The sequence below is a fragment of the Saccopteryx bilineata genome, chromosome 5, assembly GCF_036850765.1.
Source record: "Saccopteryx bilineata isolate mSacBil1 chromosome 5, mSacBil1_pri_phased_curated, whole genome shotgun sequence".
Taxonomy (NCBI): Eukaryota; Metazoa; Chordata; class Mammalia; order Chiroptera; family Emballonuridae; genus Saccopteryx; species Saccopteryx bilineata.
The window spans coordinates 153,987,521-154,003,770 of NC_089494.1; the positions used below are offsets into that span (position 1 = coordinate 153,987,521).

Genomic DNA, 16,250 nt, shown 5'->3' on the forward strand with positions numbered 1-16,250 from the left:
GCATAATGCAGAGGTTAAGAATGTTATATGGAATGGATGCTTGAAACCATGTTAACACAATAAACTAAAAAATTTTTTTAAAAGAGTCAGTTAAGATTATTTAATGTTTTCTGGTCAAATAACCTGTCATTGTCCAAGTTAAAAATCTACATTTAATCTCTGTCTATAATTACCTGAGTTTTAGATTGGTCATATGACAAGAAATTTGGGTTACTTGAAGTCACAGAATATTTCACATATATATATTGACATGAGTATTTAATAACATGTAAGCCTGCAGTTCTAAAACTTTTCAGGGCTTTGAACTACAGCGGCAGAGAAATGACCTTAATACATCTTCTACAGGACTTCCCAGGATACCCCAAAACAAAAACTATATTCAATTAATCAAAAACAATACTGATATGGGCTGAACTGTTTCCACCCAAATTTTACTTTGTAACCCTAATCCCCAATGTGTTGGGAAGTCATGAGAGGCTGGGACACTGAAAATGGGATTAGTCTTCATAAAAAGGAAAGACATCAGAACTCTCTCTCTGCCATGTGAAGACACTGCAAGAAGGTGGCTGTCTACAAGCCAGGTTGGGAGCCCTCACCAGAAACTGACACAGCCAGAGCTTGAATACTTCCAGCCTTCAGAACATGAAAAAAATAAATTTCTCTTGTTTAAGCCACAGTCTTGTGCTTTGTCATGGCAGCTCAAACACTTAAAGAAATCTTTTAAAAATTAAATATCATACTTAATATTTACTTAATGCTTGTTATAAATATATACATTCTTGTTATATAAAGGTAATGTAATTTTCAAAATGTGGAGAATAAATAAATATCTGTTGATTTTCTCTATATGTCAACAGGACAGAATGGACCTGTGGCCTCTGGAAACCAACTGACTCATAGACCATTTCTGAAGAGCCAGCAAAAAAGTTCAAGGAAAATAATTATTACTTAAGAACATTATTGATTTGAAATATTCTCTTAACTATATCAAAAATATTTTCTTCAGTAAGTGGAATTCATATTAACACTTGAACTAAAAATGCTAAGTTATTAATATCTCCCTTAGGGATATGGCACCTTCAATCATTCCATCATAGTGTAAGCATAATAAAATCTCATTTACGCTCCAAAGCATGAGTGATCCTAACTGTTCCTCAATAAATATAGTACTCAGCCTTGTGGCTTTTGGAATAACATTAAAAAAAATATTATTTAAAAAAAATAGGGAAAGGTCCCAGTCTGGGGAACAAAATCTTATGCCTTGTTTCTTTAGAAACATTTAAAACCTCTTGGAGCTTTTAACTGCTTGGTTTTAAAGAAAAAAAGTGGAAGAAAGAAAAATGGAAGAGAAACAAACAGGGCAATTGATTTAATTCCTGTTGTCATTTTAACCCCTTTGCCCCATTTTAGAATTCCAAGGCATCTAAGAACTCTAAGAAATCTATACAAAATTGTGTTTGTCCTATACCTATTTTCTGGGGAAAAGGATTTGAGCTTTGAATATAATCTCAAAGGAGACAGTGCGGTTAAGAACCTCTTGTTTAAGTAAGGGTTTGCTTTAACAAACTGAGTGAACAGTTCCCCTCACACCTGGCTAGGTATAACAGCCTCCCCTCCCTGTCAACCCCACCCCACTTGCTGCATAACACCTAAGACTGCAGGATGTGTACCAGGCCCTGCTTCCACTACTTAGTTAGCTACCTTATTCCTTGCTTTTGTTTTCCAGTGTGTGTATGTTTATGCTAGTTGCCTCCAATTTGCCCCTTCCTCCCAGTGGTCCTACTCTGAATATCCCTGTTCAATAAGAGTGGACCCTAAGAGGCTGTCTCTTCATCTGAGTGAGATTCACAGTGAAACTTACCACATTTATCAACATATCTCTTTCTCTTATTCTTCTCTACTCTTTTGAGGCCACCGGAATTTGCCACAGTGATAGAAGTGTTGTCCACCTCTTTATTCCTTGTATTTGGGTCTAGAAACGATCAGTTTGGCCAGGTATTTTAAAGCATGTCAGATTCTGTACTGCTATTTCCAGCTGGTGTAAAATTCTTTTCCATTCCCACCTTAAAGATGTTGTGAGAAAGAAACGGGATGCTGTTAGCTCCCTCCAAAATAATATTCTATACAACTAATAAAAGAATTCTGCTATGTCAATGATTTTGGCACCTTTTCATCAAGTGGCAGAGTCCCCTGCACCTACCTTGCCCATTTTCCCCCTCTGAGTCAGCAGAGCAATCAAGCACCCACTGACTCTCCACCCCTCACCCTTCCACCTGCTCCAAGTTCCACATTCCAAGATCTCTCCTTAAATGTAACTCCGATATTCCTGCATCCCTCCTTGTATTGGGGTAAAGAATTGAAGCTCACTCTTTCAAAACTCTTCTCACCAATAAATTCTAAAAACCTCTTCGTTTCCTTGCGGAGCGCAGATGGGTAAGTTTTTGGTATTCGTTTTTCTTAAAACTTGCCTAAAACCAATGAGTCTGGCCCTTAGACATCCTGGATCTCAAAGCAAGGAGGGGCTGGCTAGGAGGGTCCCCCGACACCTAGGACTATTTATAACAAGATCGACCCCAGGGACCAGCGGCCAGAAGCCAGAGAGTTGCAGTGCCCCGACTCCTCGACCCCTGCGGCGCGGGCCTCAGGACCCCTGGGGGAAGGTAGTCCGGGCCGTGGGCGCCGCGGCCTCCGGCTCCTCCTCGGGGCGCGCGCGGCCAGGTTGGTGGGTGGTGGCGGCTGGGCCCTAGGGGATGGACGCCGCCGCGCTCCGCCAGCAGGTGGCCCCGGGGTCCCAATGGCACCGCCTCCTCCTGGCGCTCCTCCTCCCGCGGGGGCGGTCAGCGCCCCGACCCGGCTAGCACCCGGTCGCCGCCGCTGCCGCCTTCGGCCCGCCCGCCGCGTCCCCGGGGGCCGCGCTCGCCGCCGCTGTCGTCGCCACCGCCGCGTCCAGTTCTGCGCCCAGGCCGACCAGCGGCGACATCCCCCGGCTCCGGCCCGCCTTCCCTGCCCCCAACTCGCTCCCCAACGGAAAGTTCGCTCCGCCCGGGTTTTCCCAGAAGCCGGGGTCGGGAGACGTGTGAAGGGGACCCGGGCGGCGGCTGGGAGGCGGCAACTTCTCTCGGGAAAGCGCCTCCTGCCGAGCCCCGCGCGCCGCAGCCCTGAGCGGCTTGGAGGTGGTTCTTCCCTTCCCTCGGCCTCCCCCTGCGGATTCCAGAGACGGACCTTGGTCCCTGCGCGTCCGCTGCTGGTGACAAGAGCCGGGGCCGCCGCCGCCTCGGCCGCCCCCCAGCCGCAGCCCTGCCCGCGCACCATGGAGTTCTCCGAGAGGAAGAGGAGCAGGAAATCCCAGAGCTTCAAACTGGTGAGCGGAGGTAAGCGGCGCCGGGCCGGGCGGGCAGGCGGCGGGCGAGGACGTGGCGCCGCGTAAACAGCACCGCGCACGGCCCGCGCGGCGTTCGGGGCGCCGGGACCCGGAGTTCCCTCTCGAGGGGCCGCTGCCGCAAACGCAGGGAGGCGAGCAAAGTTGTGTGTGGGGGGAAGTAGGAGGTTGTATTCCGCGTAAACAAGTCGGAGGGCACTAAGGAAATTAACAAACAATGACACTTGGGAGCTGGGAGCCCTCTTTGGTATTCCACGCCAGTGGCCAGGTTGGGGGCTGGGGGAGAACCGCCTTTCCATTAGGCCGGGGGCTCCCATCCCCACCAATGGTTGTGGGCTTGGGTTTTATTCCCCCTAGAGAGAAGGGAAAAGGGTGATGGTTCTTTTAAGAACGAGAAAGAAGCTCATGAGCCTTGCAAGCCCATATAAGAATTGTTGGTATCCGAAATCTTTTCTAGATAATGTTATTTGGGTTGCAAACATGTCTCTATAGATCGCTTATCAGTCAGGTAAGTATTATTTAATAAAAAAAAAATCCAGCCAGTTCCTGATTATTTAACAGGTGTATACCAGTTTCTGGGCTTGGGTTGATTTTTATCAGAGGAGGGGAAAGTTATATAGTGTCATCAGTTGAACAGCCTGTGTTCAGTTACTTGTTAGAGTCTTATTTTCATTTGACTTAAAAAAAAAAAGTTCCAGACTTAAGAACTGTTGTAAGAATGTATATGGAAATGCGTTGTGTCACTTTAAATGAGAGGCAGGTGACTTTTTTTCATGGCAATGTCACAAGTCCTAATATAGAGTTTAGAACCACCCGGTTTAAATATCTCTGAATCAACTGGAGGTCAAAACCAAAGGACAGAAACTGTCCATTTTTCCTTGGTTGTTTAGTCTGGCTTTGGCATCAGAGTCAAGAGCAAGGTGATTGTTTTAACAGCCCAGAGAAGTCACAATAAGCTGATGAAAATTAAAGTGCAATTGCAAGTAATAGAGATTTTCACGCTAAACTAAGCTATGATGTAGAGTCAATAGATTCTGCTTTCGGTTGGTCTGAAAATGGTTTTTGTAGATATTTTGAAGATCTACTTGTATGTGTTTTCCCTGTTTTAGTTTGACACTATTTATTGAAAGAGGTCTGAAACAGTTTTATGAATTCAAAATAATTTGGCTCTTTCCTCTTTCTTATGTACGTCCCTCCCCCCCCCCCCCCCCCAGCAGTGTTGATTACTGTCTTTTGTACTTTAAAAATCTCTCCATGTGTGACTAGCCTATTTGTAGGCTGCTTTCTTATTTATGACCCCAGGGAACTTAGGACTTTATCTTAAAAGTGAGAGTACTTCTGTAGACCTTGTTCTGTGAGGGCCAAGGCCAAAAAAAGAAAAAAGAAAAAACCCTACTAAAAAGGGGGAATAGCTATTAAGAAGGAACTTCTGTTTTCTTACCTAGGCAGTCTTACTTTTTAGAAGTAGTTTGCCAAGACACAGTAGCCTGTATAGAGAAGCTTGTAAAATATTGTATTTTAAAGTTTGACTGACATAGCAAGTTTTTTCTTCTTCTTTTTCTTTTGTCCCCTAAATTATGGGTCTGATTAATCTCTCTGCTCTGCAGGCGCTTTTTTAGAAAATAAACTATTTCATGTTAAAGTACAGTAGCTGAATGCAGAAGACTCACTTGTGTTAAAGATGGGAATCTTGCTTTCTTATCCAAATTATGCTATATTTAAAATAACAAGTCAGTATTTTTTCAATGTGATTGCCTGTAAGCTCCTTAAAGATGGAGAATTTTCTAGGTAAAATGAGAGTGCCAGGTAAAATCGTAAAGCATACTATTATTCATATGCTTATGAAAATGGGTTGAGGAGATAAATTTTGAATCCTCCCCTGGCCTGTGAGTGGCAAAGTTTTCTTTTCCTTCTAAACATCTTTGTCATTTGAAAGAAAACAAGGCTAGTAATTGGCATCGGTGGGCCAAATGTACTGTGAAGGCTGTGTGGTCAAGGAAAGCTGTTTTCTAAAGTCATAGTAATTTTTCAAGTTTGTGTACTTCAGAGGAAACAAAGTTTTAGAGATTATTAGTAATTACAAAATCTGTGATTGACCAGGTTCTAGGGAATTCCATTTATCTATTAAAATATAGGTTATCCATATTATATAGAATGAGATTTTAATCTTTATTGCTCATTCATATCATGTGAGTCATTTAGAATTCTGATTTTTGGTTGTTTTCTCATCCCAGATTATCACCATGAAGTATATAAGATCTCAGAATTCAGCAACAATGTCAATGGGGAAGCCAAAGAGACACAACCCATTTTTTTAGGTAGGTTCTTATGTCAATTAATTTCTCAGCAAAACAACATGGTTATTTGCAATTAGGGGGATAATAAAGTGGATTGTGCCAGAATGGGAAATGTTTGCATTGCTTAATGTATGACAGTCTTTTCAAAACCTTTTATTTTACAGTTGCCACTATAGCCCTTATTAACATTGGTAAAAGTTATAATTTCGGACATAAATGTTTATTAGTGTCTACACACAGTGCTAATTATCACTCACTCCCAGGGCCAGATGCTGATGGTGCACTTTTGTGGCTCTGTGCTCACCCCATTTACATTGCATATTTGCTGGCATGCTTCACTGGCAATAGTTTGTGTAATTGGGGTATTACATCTTTGACATCTGGATAATAGAAATTCAATTTCCAGGAAGCTGCTATTTGTTTGGTTTTGCTTCTGCCTTGGGTGGGATAGAGGATTAACATGCTGTCTTATTATTATGTCCCTTCACCTTTGCGGCTTTGTTGCTAATCCTACCATGACAAAATTAAATTAAATCTACAGTCAAAAAGCATAAGGAAAATAAAAGTGTGATTGTCCACCTAACCCCCTCTTGATAGTACTAGTTATCACTGTGCAGCTCCTCATTTTCCTGGCTTTGTGTTCATTTCATGCCAACATTTGGGGTCAGAGACTAGCCATGCTTTGCTCTTACTGTCCTCATTTCTAGCTCAGTCAGGGACACACAGAGAAAAGCAGCGCCTCTGAAAGAACTTCCAGCAAATGTGGCTGCATGATGAATGACTAGGTAGCCCCAAATCTTGCCACCCTGCCACCTAATGTGTAGTTTTTGGTACCTTGCATGTACAGTTCATTATCTGCATACCCTGAGCCTAGAGTTAGAATTTTGCCTCTAAGAGTGAGGGACCCATAAAATCAGAGTGGAGAGGAAATGGTGGCATTTGGCTATGACTCTGCCCATCCTGGACACCTTTCTACCACTGGAAGAGGAGGGCTGGATGCTGCACAGAAGGAAGCAGAGAAGGGGAGAAAGTCTGGGCAAGAGTGAGGAAAAGCAAGGGCCAGAATTGCCTATCCCTGGGGAGGGTTGACAGGGCTTAAGGAAGAAGATTGCTGCTGAGACCCATGGTGAATAGTGCTTACAAGTAAAAAAAAAACAATGGGAAAGCCACACGTGTAATGGTCTCTCACCAGGGTCTCTCTATTTTGCTTTCAGGAAGAGAAAGGGAGGGTGGCAAAGGACTGAGAAGTCAAACAGACGCTTAATAGAGGTAAAATAGGAGGGACACGCCAATATTTCTTACACAAGTAGTCATTGAAGCACATGGCTTTTCTGTCGAGGGAGAACATATTACTGAGGACAACATTGCTCTCAGAACCTGTTTACTGCTAAGAGAATGAAAAACCAGAAGGTTAATAGTCAAATGAAATGCTATGACCCAGAAGGAGAATATTCTTGGATTGTACTCTTTCTAGTTCCTTAAACTTAATCAGTTGGAATTCTGTATTTTTAGCTCCCTGAACTTGATTGGTTGGGATTCTGTATATAGGTACCACTTGATTTATTCATATTAAATGAAGAATTTGCCTATTAGTAGAAAATTTACATAGGTCATAAAAATGGAACATCATGGCTTTGGTTTAGTATATTCTCCAGTGAAGCAGGCTCTTCCCCATTTTTTGCTGTGTACTTGGAAAATAGTAAGGATACTTTACAGTAGGTTAATTCTGGGTGGGAGAGAATGGAAGATGAAGAACAGGAAGAACCTAGTGCTCCAAGTGCAGTAAAATGTATACTCTTGAAGGGACAGAAATTGCTGCTTTCATTTTTGCTAGCTTGAGTCCAGGAAGATAAGAGAACATCAGTGAAAGACCACAGTTGGGATAAGCTTTTCAAATTGGTCAGGAAGGCCTTAGACATAAAGAACTGAACAGCATGAAAGTGTGCGTGGGTTACTTCTCAATGTTTTGCTCATTCTGGATAAGATGTGATATGATTTCTAAAGAACATTTTTATTTTGTCATCTCCAGGTCAACGTTTTTTTAAGTGGAATAGCAAGTGATGATGCAGACACAATTCTAGGGCAATTGGCAATAGTTATGGATAGCATATAAAATTAAGAATTTTGTTGATGTTATAAAATGAACATTTTTTAGTTTGTAATTACCCTTCTGAAAACATAGATTTAAATCATATTTGTTTTGTAAGTCACCATTGTCTATCCATAGTATTACTTATGGTGTAGAATTTGGTGTGAGGTTTATGACATCCAGGGAAGTTTGTTAGCAAAACACCAGAAGAACTGTTTTACCTATAATGCAGCCATAAAACATGGCCCTCAGGTCATTGTACGGGATTTTCTGCTTTTATATGAGTGTTTCCTGTGCTACTATCTGCACCTATAAGATTAAAGTTCATGTCTTGGGGAAAGGAAGAAGCTCCAGAATTTGGCAGGTGTCCCCACAGGAAATCTAGTATTTCTCCGCAATATTTTTAGGCTGTTGACTACGTAGGGCATTCAACATGGGAGGACAACTCAATAGTGGGAACAGCTTGGCTGTGTGCTTTGGGAGTTACACATTTTACTGTGATAATAGAGCCAGCAGACGTAACTTTACCCTGTACACATTGACTTTGTGATGCTGGCTGTGATGGAGTATTGTGAAGATTTGAGCACTGTTTGTAGAAGAACAACTTAATTCTTTTTAATCAAGTCAACAGGTGTTTGTAGGGAAAACACTATGAGTGCAGTACTTTCCTGAAATGGAAATGGGGTTGGGGATAATGAAATAAATGAATAGGACAGTATCCTGCACTCAAGGATGAAAGTCCAGTTGGGGAGATAGAACAAATTCAGGATTCAGTGAAGGAACAAGACTCAGTAGTCATAACAGCTCCAGTTGTTTGAGCACTTACTGTATGCACAATCTTGAGTTGAGTACTTTATGGGAATGATATTTACTCTGAGAGTAAATCTGTAAGAATCATTATCCCGGTTTGTAGATGAGACTTAGAGATGCTAGGTAGTCTGCTAGAGGTCTCAAATGGCAGTGCCACAGCTGGGACCCCCTGCAGTGTTGCAGGAAAGTGACCCAACAGAGGATAGACATTCAGATAACTTAAAAGAGGAAAAGAGAATTTATTAAAAATCCAGCGGAACACACGGAGCTTGTGGCTCCAAAGACATGTGCTCCCCAAAATTAGATTTCTTACATCTTATATACCTTTTACAGAATACACATTCACATACAAGGATCTCGTGATCCCTTTGTCTAGAGCAGTGGTTCTCAAACTTTTTGAAGTCGGAGCACATTTAAAATCCTACAAGTAATTGTAGGCACACTATATACAAATTTCTGAGAAATATGTTATAATAATTAAGTCAAATATTAAAGAAAAAAATGAAGTACAAGCGTGCTTTTATGGTAATTAAATGAAATAAATATGACATGAAATTTATTCTGACATTAAAAAACATTTTTATGTTACATTTTTTGAGTTATGCTTTTTAGAATTCGTAAAAAAGAGGGATTAAAAAATAAACGACAAAAAGTTATTTATATATATATATAGATACATTCTTAGTAAGATTTAGTAAATCCGGCATGAATGTGCTAATTTCATTCTTGTGTTTATGAGAAACATGAGCCTAATGTGTCCTAACAGTTTCTTCAATGTTTGGGCATATATTTGAAAGGCAAACTCATTTCCTTATCTATACATTGAAGAATTCCTCTTTTTTACTATTAACTGTGTTGAGTGCAGAAAACCCCCACCATACATATCATCTTAACTTTATACCAAACAAAGGATAGAAGAAACTTGCCTCCAGTCTTTCTGGGGAACATGGAGGTAGTGTAAACAATCCAGCACCATAGCTTAACAGCCTTTTGCATCCTAATCAGACAAGTGAGGTGGGGGGTTGGACAGACTGTCAGCTTACAGCCAATTCCCCACACCTCTGTCCCCCAAAAATCAACTCCAAAACCCTGTTGGCTTTTTGGTCTCCAAAAGGCACATATTTCTCTGGAATACCATAGGGTGCACCTGGAAATCTAGGGCACACCAGTGCACCCTGGCACACACTTTGAGAACCACTGGTCTAGAGGTACACACATCAATCACATGATTTCAGGATGGGAGGAGGTTTAAGTGATGTCGGAGAATAAGTGTTGGAAATCGCCCATTAAGGTCTTAAAACTTTTAAGAAAAGGGGAGAGAGGAAGGAGCTATTTAGATCTCCTCTTCCCCCTGTGTTCCTCATTGCTTCTCTTCCTCCTCAGTGAATAGGAGAGGTGTGTGTGGGCGGTCTGATTTCTCCTCCTTTCTTTCAAACTTTCTAGTACAAAAACCTTTCCATTAGCAAAATAATAGTCCTTCCCAAGCAGGAAACAATCTGTAACTTCACTGATCATTTTTAGCTGGTGTTGCCTAGCCCTCATTGTAAATCACACACAAGTATAAAAATTATATTTACAAAGTTATTTGGCCAACATTTTACCCCTTTTGCTTGCTTTGCTATATACACCACAGGCATTCCAATGCAGGGAATGAAGTACATTACAGTAACAGTACAAGTCATACAATTACAAAGGTGTCCTTTACAAAATCTCTCTAAACGCCTGGCCTAAAACATAAAATGTCCTTGAAACTTTTTGGTTCAAGTGAGGGGAGGCTTCCTTTCTTATCAGGGCTGCCTGAGCTGTAAATACCCCACTTACTGCCATAATTAAATGACAGTTGTGAACCATTAGGACAATGGAGCAAAAGCAGATTTGGAAGGTGTCAGGCAGACAAGTTATTTTTTGCTCACCTCATTAAAGATGGCTGCTGCCCACGTGGGGCGGCTGATTACCTTTCTTGCTTGGGAAGGGGCATGGTTATGCTAATGTGTGTTGGGGGAGGGCTTTTGCGCCAAAAAGTTTTAAAAGGAGGAGCTAGTAGGCCATTTTGCAGAGAGTGACCACATCCTTGTAAAAGGAAGAATTCATGGTGTAGCAGGGCAGGGAGGCCATGTGGAGGAGGCAGCCAAAATGGTGGAATGGTGAAGGAGAAGCCAGTTTGTGCAGGAGAAGGAGCTGGGGAACAGAGGTGAATAAGACTGGTGAGGTGGAAACCTTTGATCTAGGAAAACTTGGATTAGTCAGTGGCTTTGGGAGCCCTGAATAGAAAGGGAAGTGTTTTCCCGCTGTGTGTTTTTACTCGGTTGCCTAGTGCGAGTCTAGAGTAAAGGAAAATGGACCACCGGTTTGGCTCCACAGTTTTTTTTATGATGTCTGGATTAAATGTGAACCTACACGGGCCAGGCGGCCTTGATGGTGGTCATGGCTACTGGCTTTACAGAAGGGAAGGATCCAGTTCAAGGTCTGGTGGAGAGCTAAGAGGCTAGACCTTGAACGAGGAAAGATTTGTATAAATAGGTGGGAGTTGGACAAGATTGTAGATGGAAAGGCTGATGTGAGCCACAGCAGAAGATAAGGGTCATTGTAATTAGACTCTTAAAGTGAGGGCTGTGCTCCATTGTTCAGAATGTGCTTTCAAATCAGTCATCTCTTAGTACTTACAGTATTCCTGTGAGTGGTTAGGGCAGGTGTTATCAATTCTACTGCCCAGAGGGGAAAACAAGCTCAGAGTTAAGTTACTTGCTTATAAACAGCAGAACCTGGAGGAAACCCAAATCTCCTGTGCAAAGATCTGTTGTTCCCTCTAGAAAATTGAGCCAGGCAAGTTCAAGGATCATCCAAGAAACCTTAGCTGGTAGCAAGGCACTTTTAGAAAGTATTTATAAGGCAGTTAATGAATTTATTATTCAGAACAGTAACACAAACACTTAATAAAAATCTCTTTGTATACATTAGCTATTGATTTAGGTTTATTACAGTATGTAAATTTGAAACATATATTTTTCAGGTATTCAATGTCAATCATTTATTCATTTAACAAGTGTTTATTGAACTCCAAATATGTACCAGGTCCTGTTCTTTTTAATATTTTTCAGCTAGACAACTTTCAGAAGTTGAAGCACAGGTGTTGTAGCCATGCCAATTAAGCAGGGTTGAGATCTCTTGAGTTTTTTAATCTCTTTTTCAGTGGCTTTCCCAATGACAGCTGCCCCCACCAGGGTCCTCAGAATCACCTCGAAGATGACACACTCGAAAAATTCCTTCCTACTTTCCCAAGTGGGGGAGTTAGGCCCTAACTGCAGAATAATTTTCCTTCCTGAGAAGTGGACAGGTCCACGTTTGAGATGGGAGGGCTCTTCTCGAGTCCAGTGGCCTGGGTCCTACCCTGTTCTTATTTGACCTCAGAGGGTTCGGGAGCTGGGACTCCTTCCAAACTCTTATGTTTCACTGTATCTGTGGCTGGAGTTCAAGAGTAAGAAGCAACCTCAAATAAAATGAAGGTCCAAGAGAGAGGAAATGAAAGACCCCCCCCCCCCAAACAATACACTGTTTGGAAACAAGAGTGTTTCACCTCTGCTTTTTTCTTTCTTTTCCTTTTTTTTTTTTTTTGGTATTTTTCTGAAGTGAGAAGCTGGGAGACAGAGAGACAGACTCCCGCATGCACCTGACTGGGATCCACCCAGCAAGCCCACTAGGGGGCGATGCTCTGCCCATCTGGGGCATTGCTCAGTTGCACTTGGAGCCATTCTGGAGCCTGAGATGGAGGCCATGGAGCTGTCCTCAGCACCCAGGTCCAACCCTGCTCCAATGGAGCCTTGGCTGTGGAAGGGGAAGAAAGAGACAGAGAGGAAGGAGAGGGGGAGGGGTGGAGAAGCAGATGGTCATTTCCCCTGTGTGCCCTGACTGGGAATCGAACCCGGGACTTCCACACACAGGGCTGATGCTCTACCACTGAGCCAACCCCGGCCAGGCCTCACCTCTGCTTTTTTCTAAAGCTCCACCTTCAGCACTGTAGTCCATTGTGTCCTCATGTCTCTAACCTTTTTCATGTCAGTTCTCCCCTTTTTTGGTGGTGGAGTGAAGGGGACAGAACACTAAGAGTGGCTGTCAGGGTTAGGAATGTGGCCAATAATAGCAGGTGTCATTTATGGGGAGCTGCCTGTGTGCCAGGCACTATGCTGCCAACTCTGTGTATGTTATCTCATTCATTGTCCCAAGAAAGGTATTATCATTCCCACTCTCTGGGTGAGGAATTTGAGGTGTTCACACAGTTACTCAGTGACAGACCAGGGTAAAACTAGGATCTGGCTGTTTAGTAACCATGCCGTTAAGCCCAGGAAATGCCTTGTCCAGTGCAGTCCCACGTGGAACCTCCAGTATGTCTAATAGGTAAAAGGGGATGGGGCTGCCAGAAGCAGGTTGAGGAACCTAGATCACTTTGTACCACGTCCCACATTGCTCTGCCTCTCCACCTCTACAGGCCTCTGCAGAACTTTTAGGGTACTTTTATCACAATTTAAAAACCTCCGTCTAGATGGTTTCCAGGCTTTCCTGCAGCACTACAAGTGTATCTGGTTATACCGTAGATCCAAAACATGGCTCCAAAAGTAACTGTGGCCTGGCCTGGTAGTTCAGCTGGTTGGGGTGTCATCCCAGTGTGCCATGGCTGTGGTTTCGATCCCTGGTCAGGACACACACCAGGATCAACCAAGGAATGCATGGAAAGTGGAACAAAAACTCATTGTATCTTTCTCTTCCTCTCTCTTTCCCTTCCTTTCCCTCTCTAAAGTCAGTCAATAAAAATAAAAAAGAAACAATTGCAGGTGTAGAAGTATAAACAGTTATTTTATTGTAAAATACATTAAATTTTCTGTGTTCCCTAGTTAGCATACATTTTCTCCTTTAAAAAAATGATGTAAATCTTAATTTTTATGCCATCTGTTAATTTACCAACTAGTTACCTTGTAAGTGAGAAGTCATGATAACACTGAATTTTAACTAGTTTTGATTTATAAGTTTGGTACTATGAGACAACTACTTAAAATTTTTATTTTAATTATTTAAATGGCATTTGGAGCTTCAAGAATGATTTTTGTATGCAATGTTCTTTTAAATTTTGACTGATCTCATCAAATTGCAGTACTCTTCATTATAAGACAACCTGAAAGTGCATTAGATGTTCTTCAAGACCACAAACAGACTGGTTTGGCCCCTTTTCGTTTCAGCTAGTTTGAAGAATAGGGGCTATTGATTTGGATTCCTATCTGAGAATTTCATGGATTCAGTCTTGGATGCAGGAGAAAGGAAAACATTTAATTCATAAATTTTATATTAACCAATGTAGTATAAAAAATAAAGCTCACACACACACAATTTGCAAACAAAGTAAAAAATGAGAGCATCTTGCGGGCATTTCAGCACTGTTGGCTTCTTTGGACATAAATGCACAGATTGACGTGTTTCTGTTGTTCTAGATATTAGTCATTCTTAAGTATTGTGTCTGTAAAGTCATGGTGCACTTGTGACCAGTCACAGGAAAGCAACAAAAGACTATAGAAATGTGAAATCTGCACCAAATAAAAGGAAAACTTTCCCAGTTTCATACCTATTCAGTGCAGTTCAATGTGGGCTCATGCACAGGTTTTTTAGGGCTCCTTAGGTAGCTATCCCGTCTAGCCTTTACAGACTCATCACTGACTGATGGCCTACCAGAACGGGGTTTCTCCACCAAACTGCTGGTTTCCTTCAACTGCTTATCCCAGTGAGTAATGTTATTCCTATGTGGTGGCGCTTTGTTATAAATGTGCCAATATTCACATTGCACTTTTTTTTTTTTTTTCATTTTTCCGAAGCTGGAAATGGGGAGGCAGTCAGACAGACTCCCGCATGCGCCCGACCGGGATCCACCTGGCATGCCCACCAGGGGGCGATGCTCTGCCCCTCTGGGGTGTCGCTCTGTTGCATCCCGAGCCATTCTAGCGCCTGAGGCAGAGGCCACAGAGCCATCCCCAGCGCCAGGGCCATCTTTGCTCCAGTGGAGCCTTGGCTGCAGGACGGGAAGAGAGAGACAGAGAGGAAGGAGAGGGGGAGGGGTGGAGAAGCAGATGGGCGCTTCTTTTGTGTGCCCTGGCCGGGAATCGAACCCGGGACTCCTGCACACCGGGCCGACACTCTACCGCTGAGCCAACCGGCCAGGGCCCACGTTGCACTTTGGTCACGGATTCGAATTTAGCGAGCCACAGAACACACTGAACTTTCCTCTGTACCATCCACATCTCGACTGGCATGGCCATGGGCTGCTCCGCTGTATACACGGTGTTACATATCATCTGCGCATGCGCACATGCTGCCACATCATCCTACAGAAACTGGGAGGGTTTTCCTTTTATTTGGTGCAGATTTCACATTTCTGTCATCTTTCGTTGCTTTCCTGTGACTTGTCAAAAGTGCACCATGACTTTACGGACACACTGTATTACTTACCACCCAAAGTTTGAGAGGCATTTGCAGTTAAGCCTGTCTCATACTTTTTTCTCATACTTTCCTATTAATCACTAAGTTAATATCACAACTCCATCATAAGGTCAGATTGTACCTGTTACACAAATGGAAAGCTGAGCTCAGAGATGGAAATGCTTCGCCCAAGGTCACACAGTAATTAGTAGTTACATTCAGTGCAGCACTCTTCACTATGTCAAAGCTGCCTGCAGTCACCCTCTTCCAATTCTACTCTCATGAACTGGTCGTAGTAATCTCTCATCCTCTCCCCAGCAGAATGGGGCTTCAGATGGGAAAGGGAGACCATAGGTAGAAGAAGGGTGTGCAAAAGCTTCAATAATGGACAGCCCAGGACTCATTTGGGAAGAAAAGAACTGAGGGTTGTTTAACGTCTACTGTATGCTGGGCACTTCCCATCCGATATCTGATTTTCCACTAGTTCTGAGAAGGTATTTTGTTAATTTTTAGGTGAAAATAAATGAGCCTTTGGAAATGTCACTATGCCTAAGGTCTTGTAGCTCATAGATAAGAGCCTGAGTTTGGAGTGGCTTGCCACTCTGCACTTGGCCTGCAGCCTCTGAGGAAGTACGAGGCTCCACTCTCCTGTTCCTTTGCTATTGGCTGATTGTTTCTGACTTTCTAGCCTTATCTCTCTCTTCATCCTCCCCCTTACTAAAAACTTGGCTTGTGTCCAGATGATCGCTCATCCTTCCTTCCTGAAGCATCTTTCCTATTATTACCCCCGTTCCTTTCCCCATCCACATTTCTCCATGCCAGTCTTCAGTCTTCTCCTGTGTCTTACCCTAAGTCCACACTCCGTCTATTGCAAACCTGTCTGTCCTATCCATCTTTAAAGTCCAAATCAAACATTACCTGAGAGCCTTTTAAGTTATAAAGCATAGTAGAGAGAAGTCAGGTTTAAGGTAAAAAAAACAAACCTTGGCTGGGATCTCAAGTGAACAGTTATTAACACCTTGGACAAAACTCTTGAGGTTTTAATCTTCTATGATAGAATAGCTCTATGTTGGCCCTATTTCCTCATCAGGTTTCCCTACAGCATATAGGAAATTCTATATGCTAAAACACTTTTTTAAAGTAGAAAATGCTATATGATTATTATCCCTTTCTCCCTCTTCTGAATTGGAAGCTCTCTCAGGGAAAAGTTCAAATCTTT

The 16,250-nt window shown here is 42.6% G+C and overlaps 1 protein-coding gene across 15 annotated transcripts in view; it reads left to right on the top strand.

Annotated features, from left to right (window-relative positions):
* Positions 1–2,751: 2,751 nt before the first annotated feature.
* The window catches only part of BEND7 (BEN domain containing 7), a 134,934-nt gene continuing 121,435 nt past the window's right edge, over positions 2,752–16,250 (top strand). For 6 of the 15 annotated variants that reach the window (XM_066280896.1, XM_066280898.1, XM_066280899.1 and 3 more), the window contains exons 1-2: positions 2,756–3,371; positions 5,614–5,697. In XM_066280896.1, coding sequence (XP_066136993.1) covers positions 2,795–3,371; positions 5,614–5,697 — 661 coding nt within the window. In that variant the 5' untranslated portion in view covers positions 2,756–2,794. Of the gene's footprint in view, positions 3,372–5,613; positions 5,698–16,250 lie in introns of all 15 variants that reach the window. The other 9 variants (XM_066280887.1, XM_066280886.1, XM_066280889.1 and 6 more) reach the window with 6 other exon arrangements.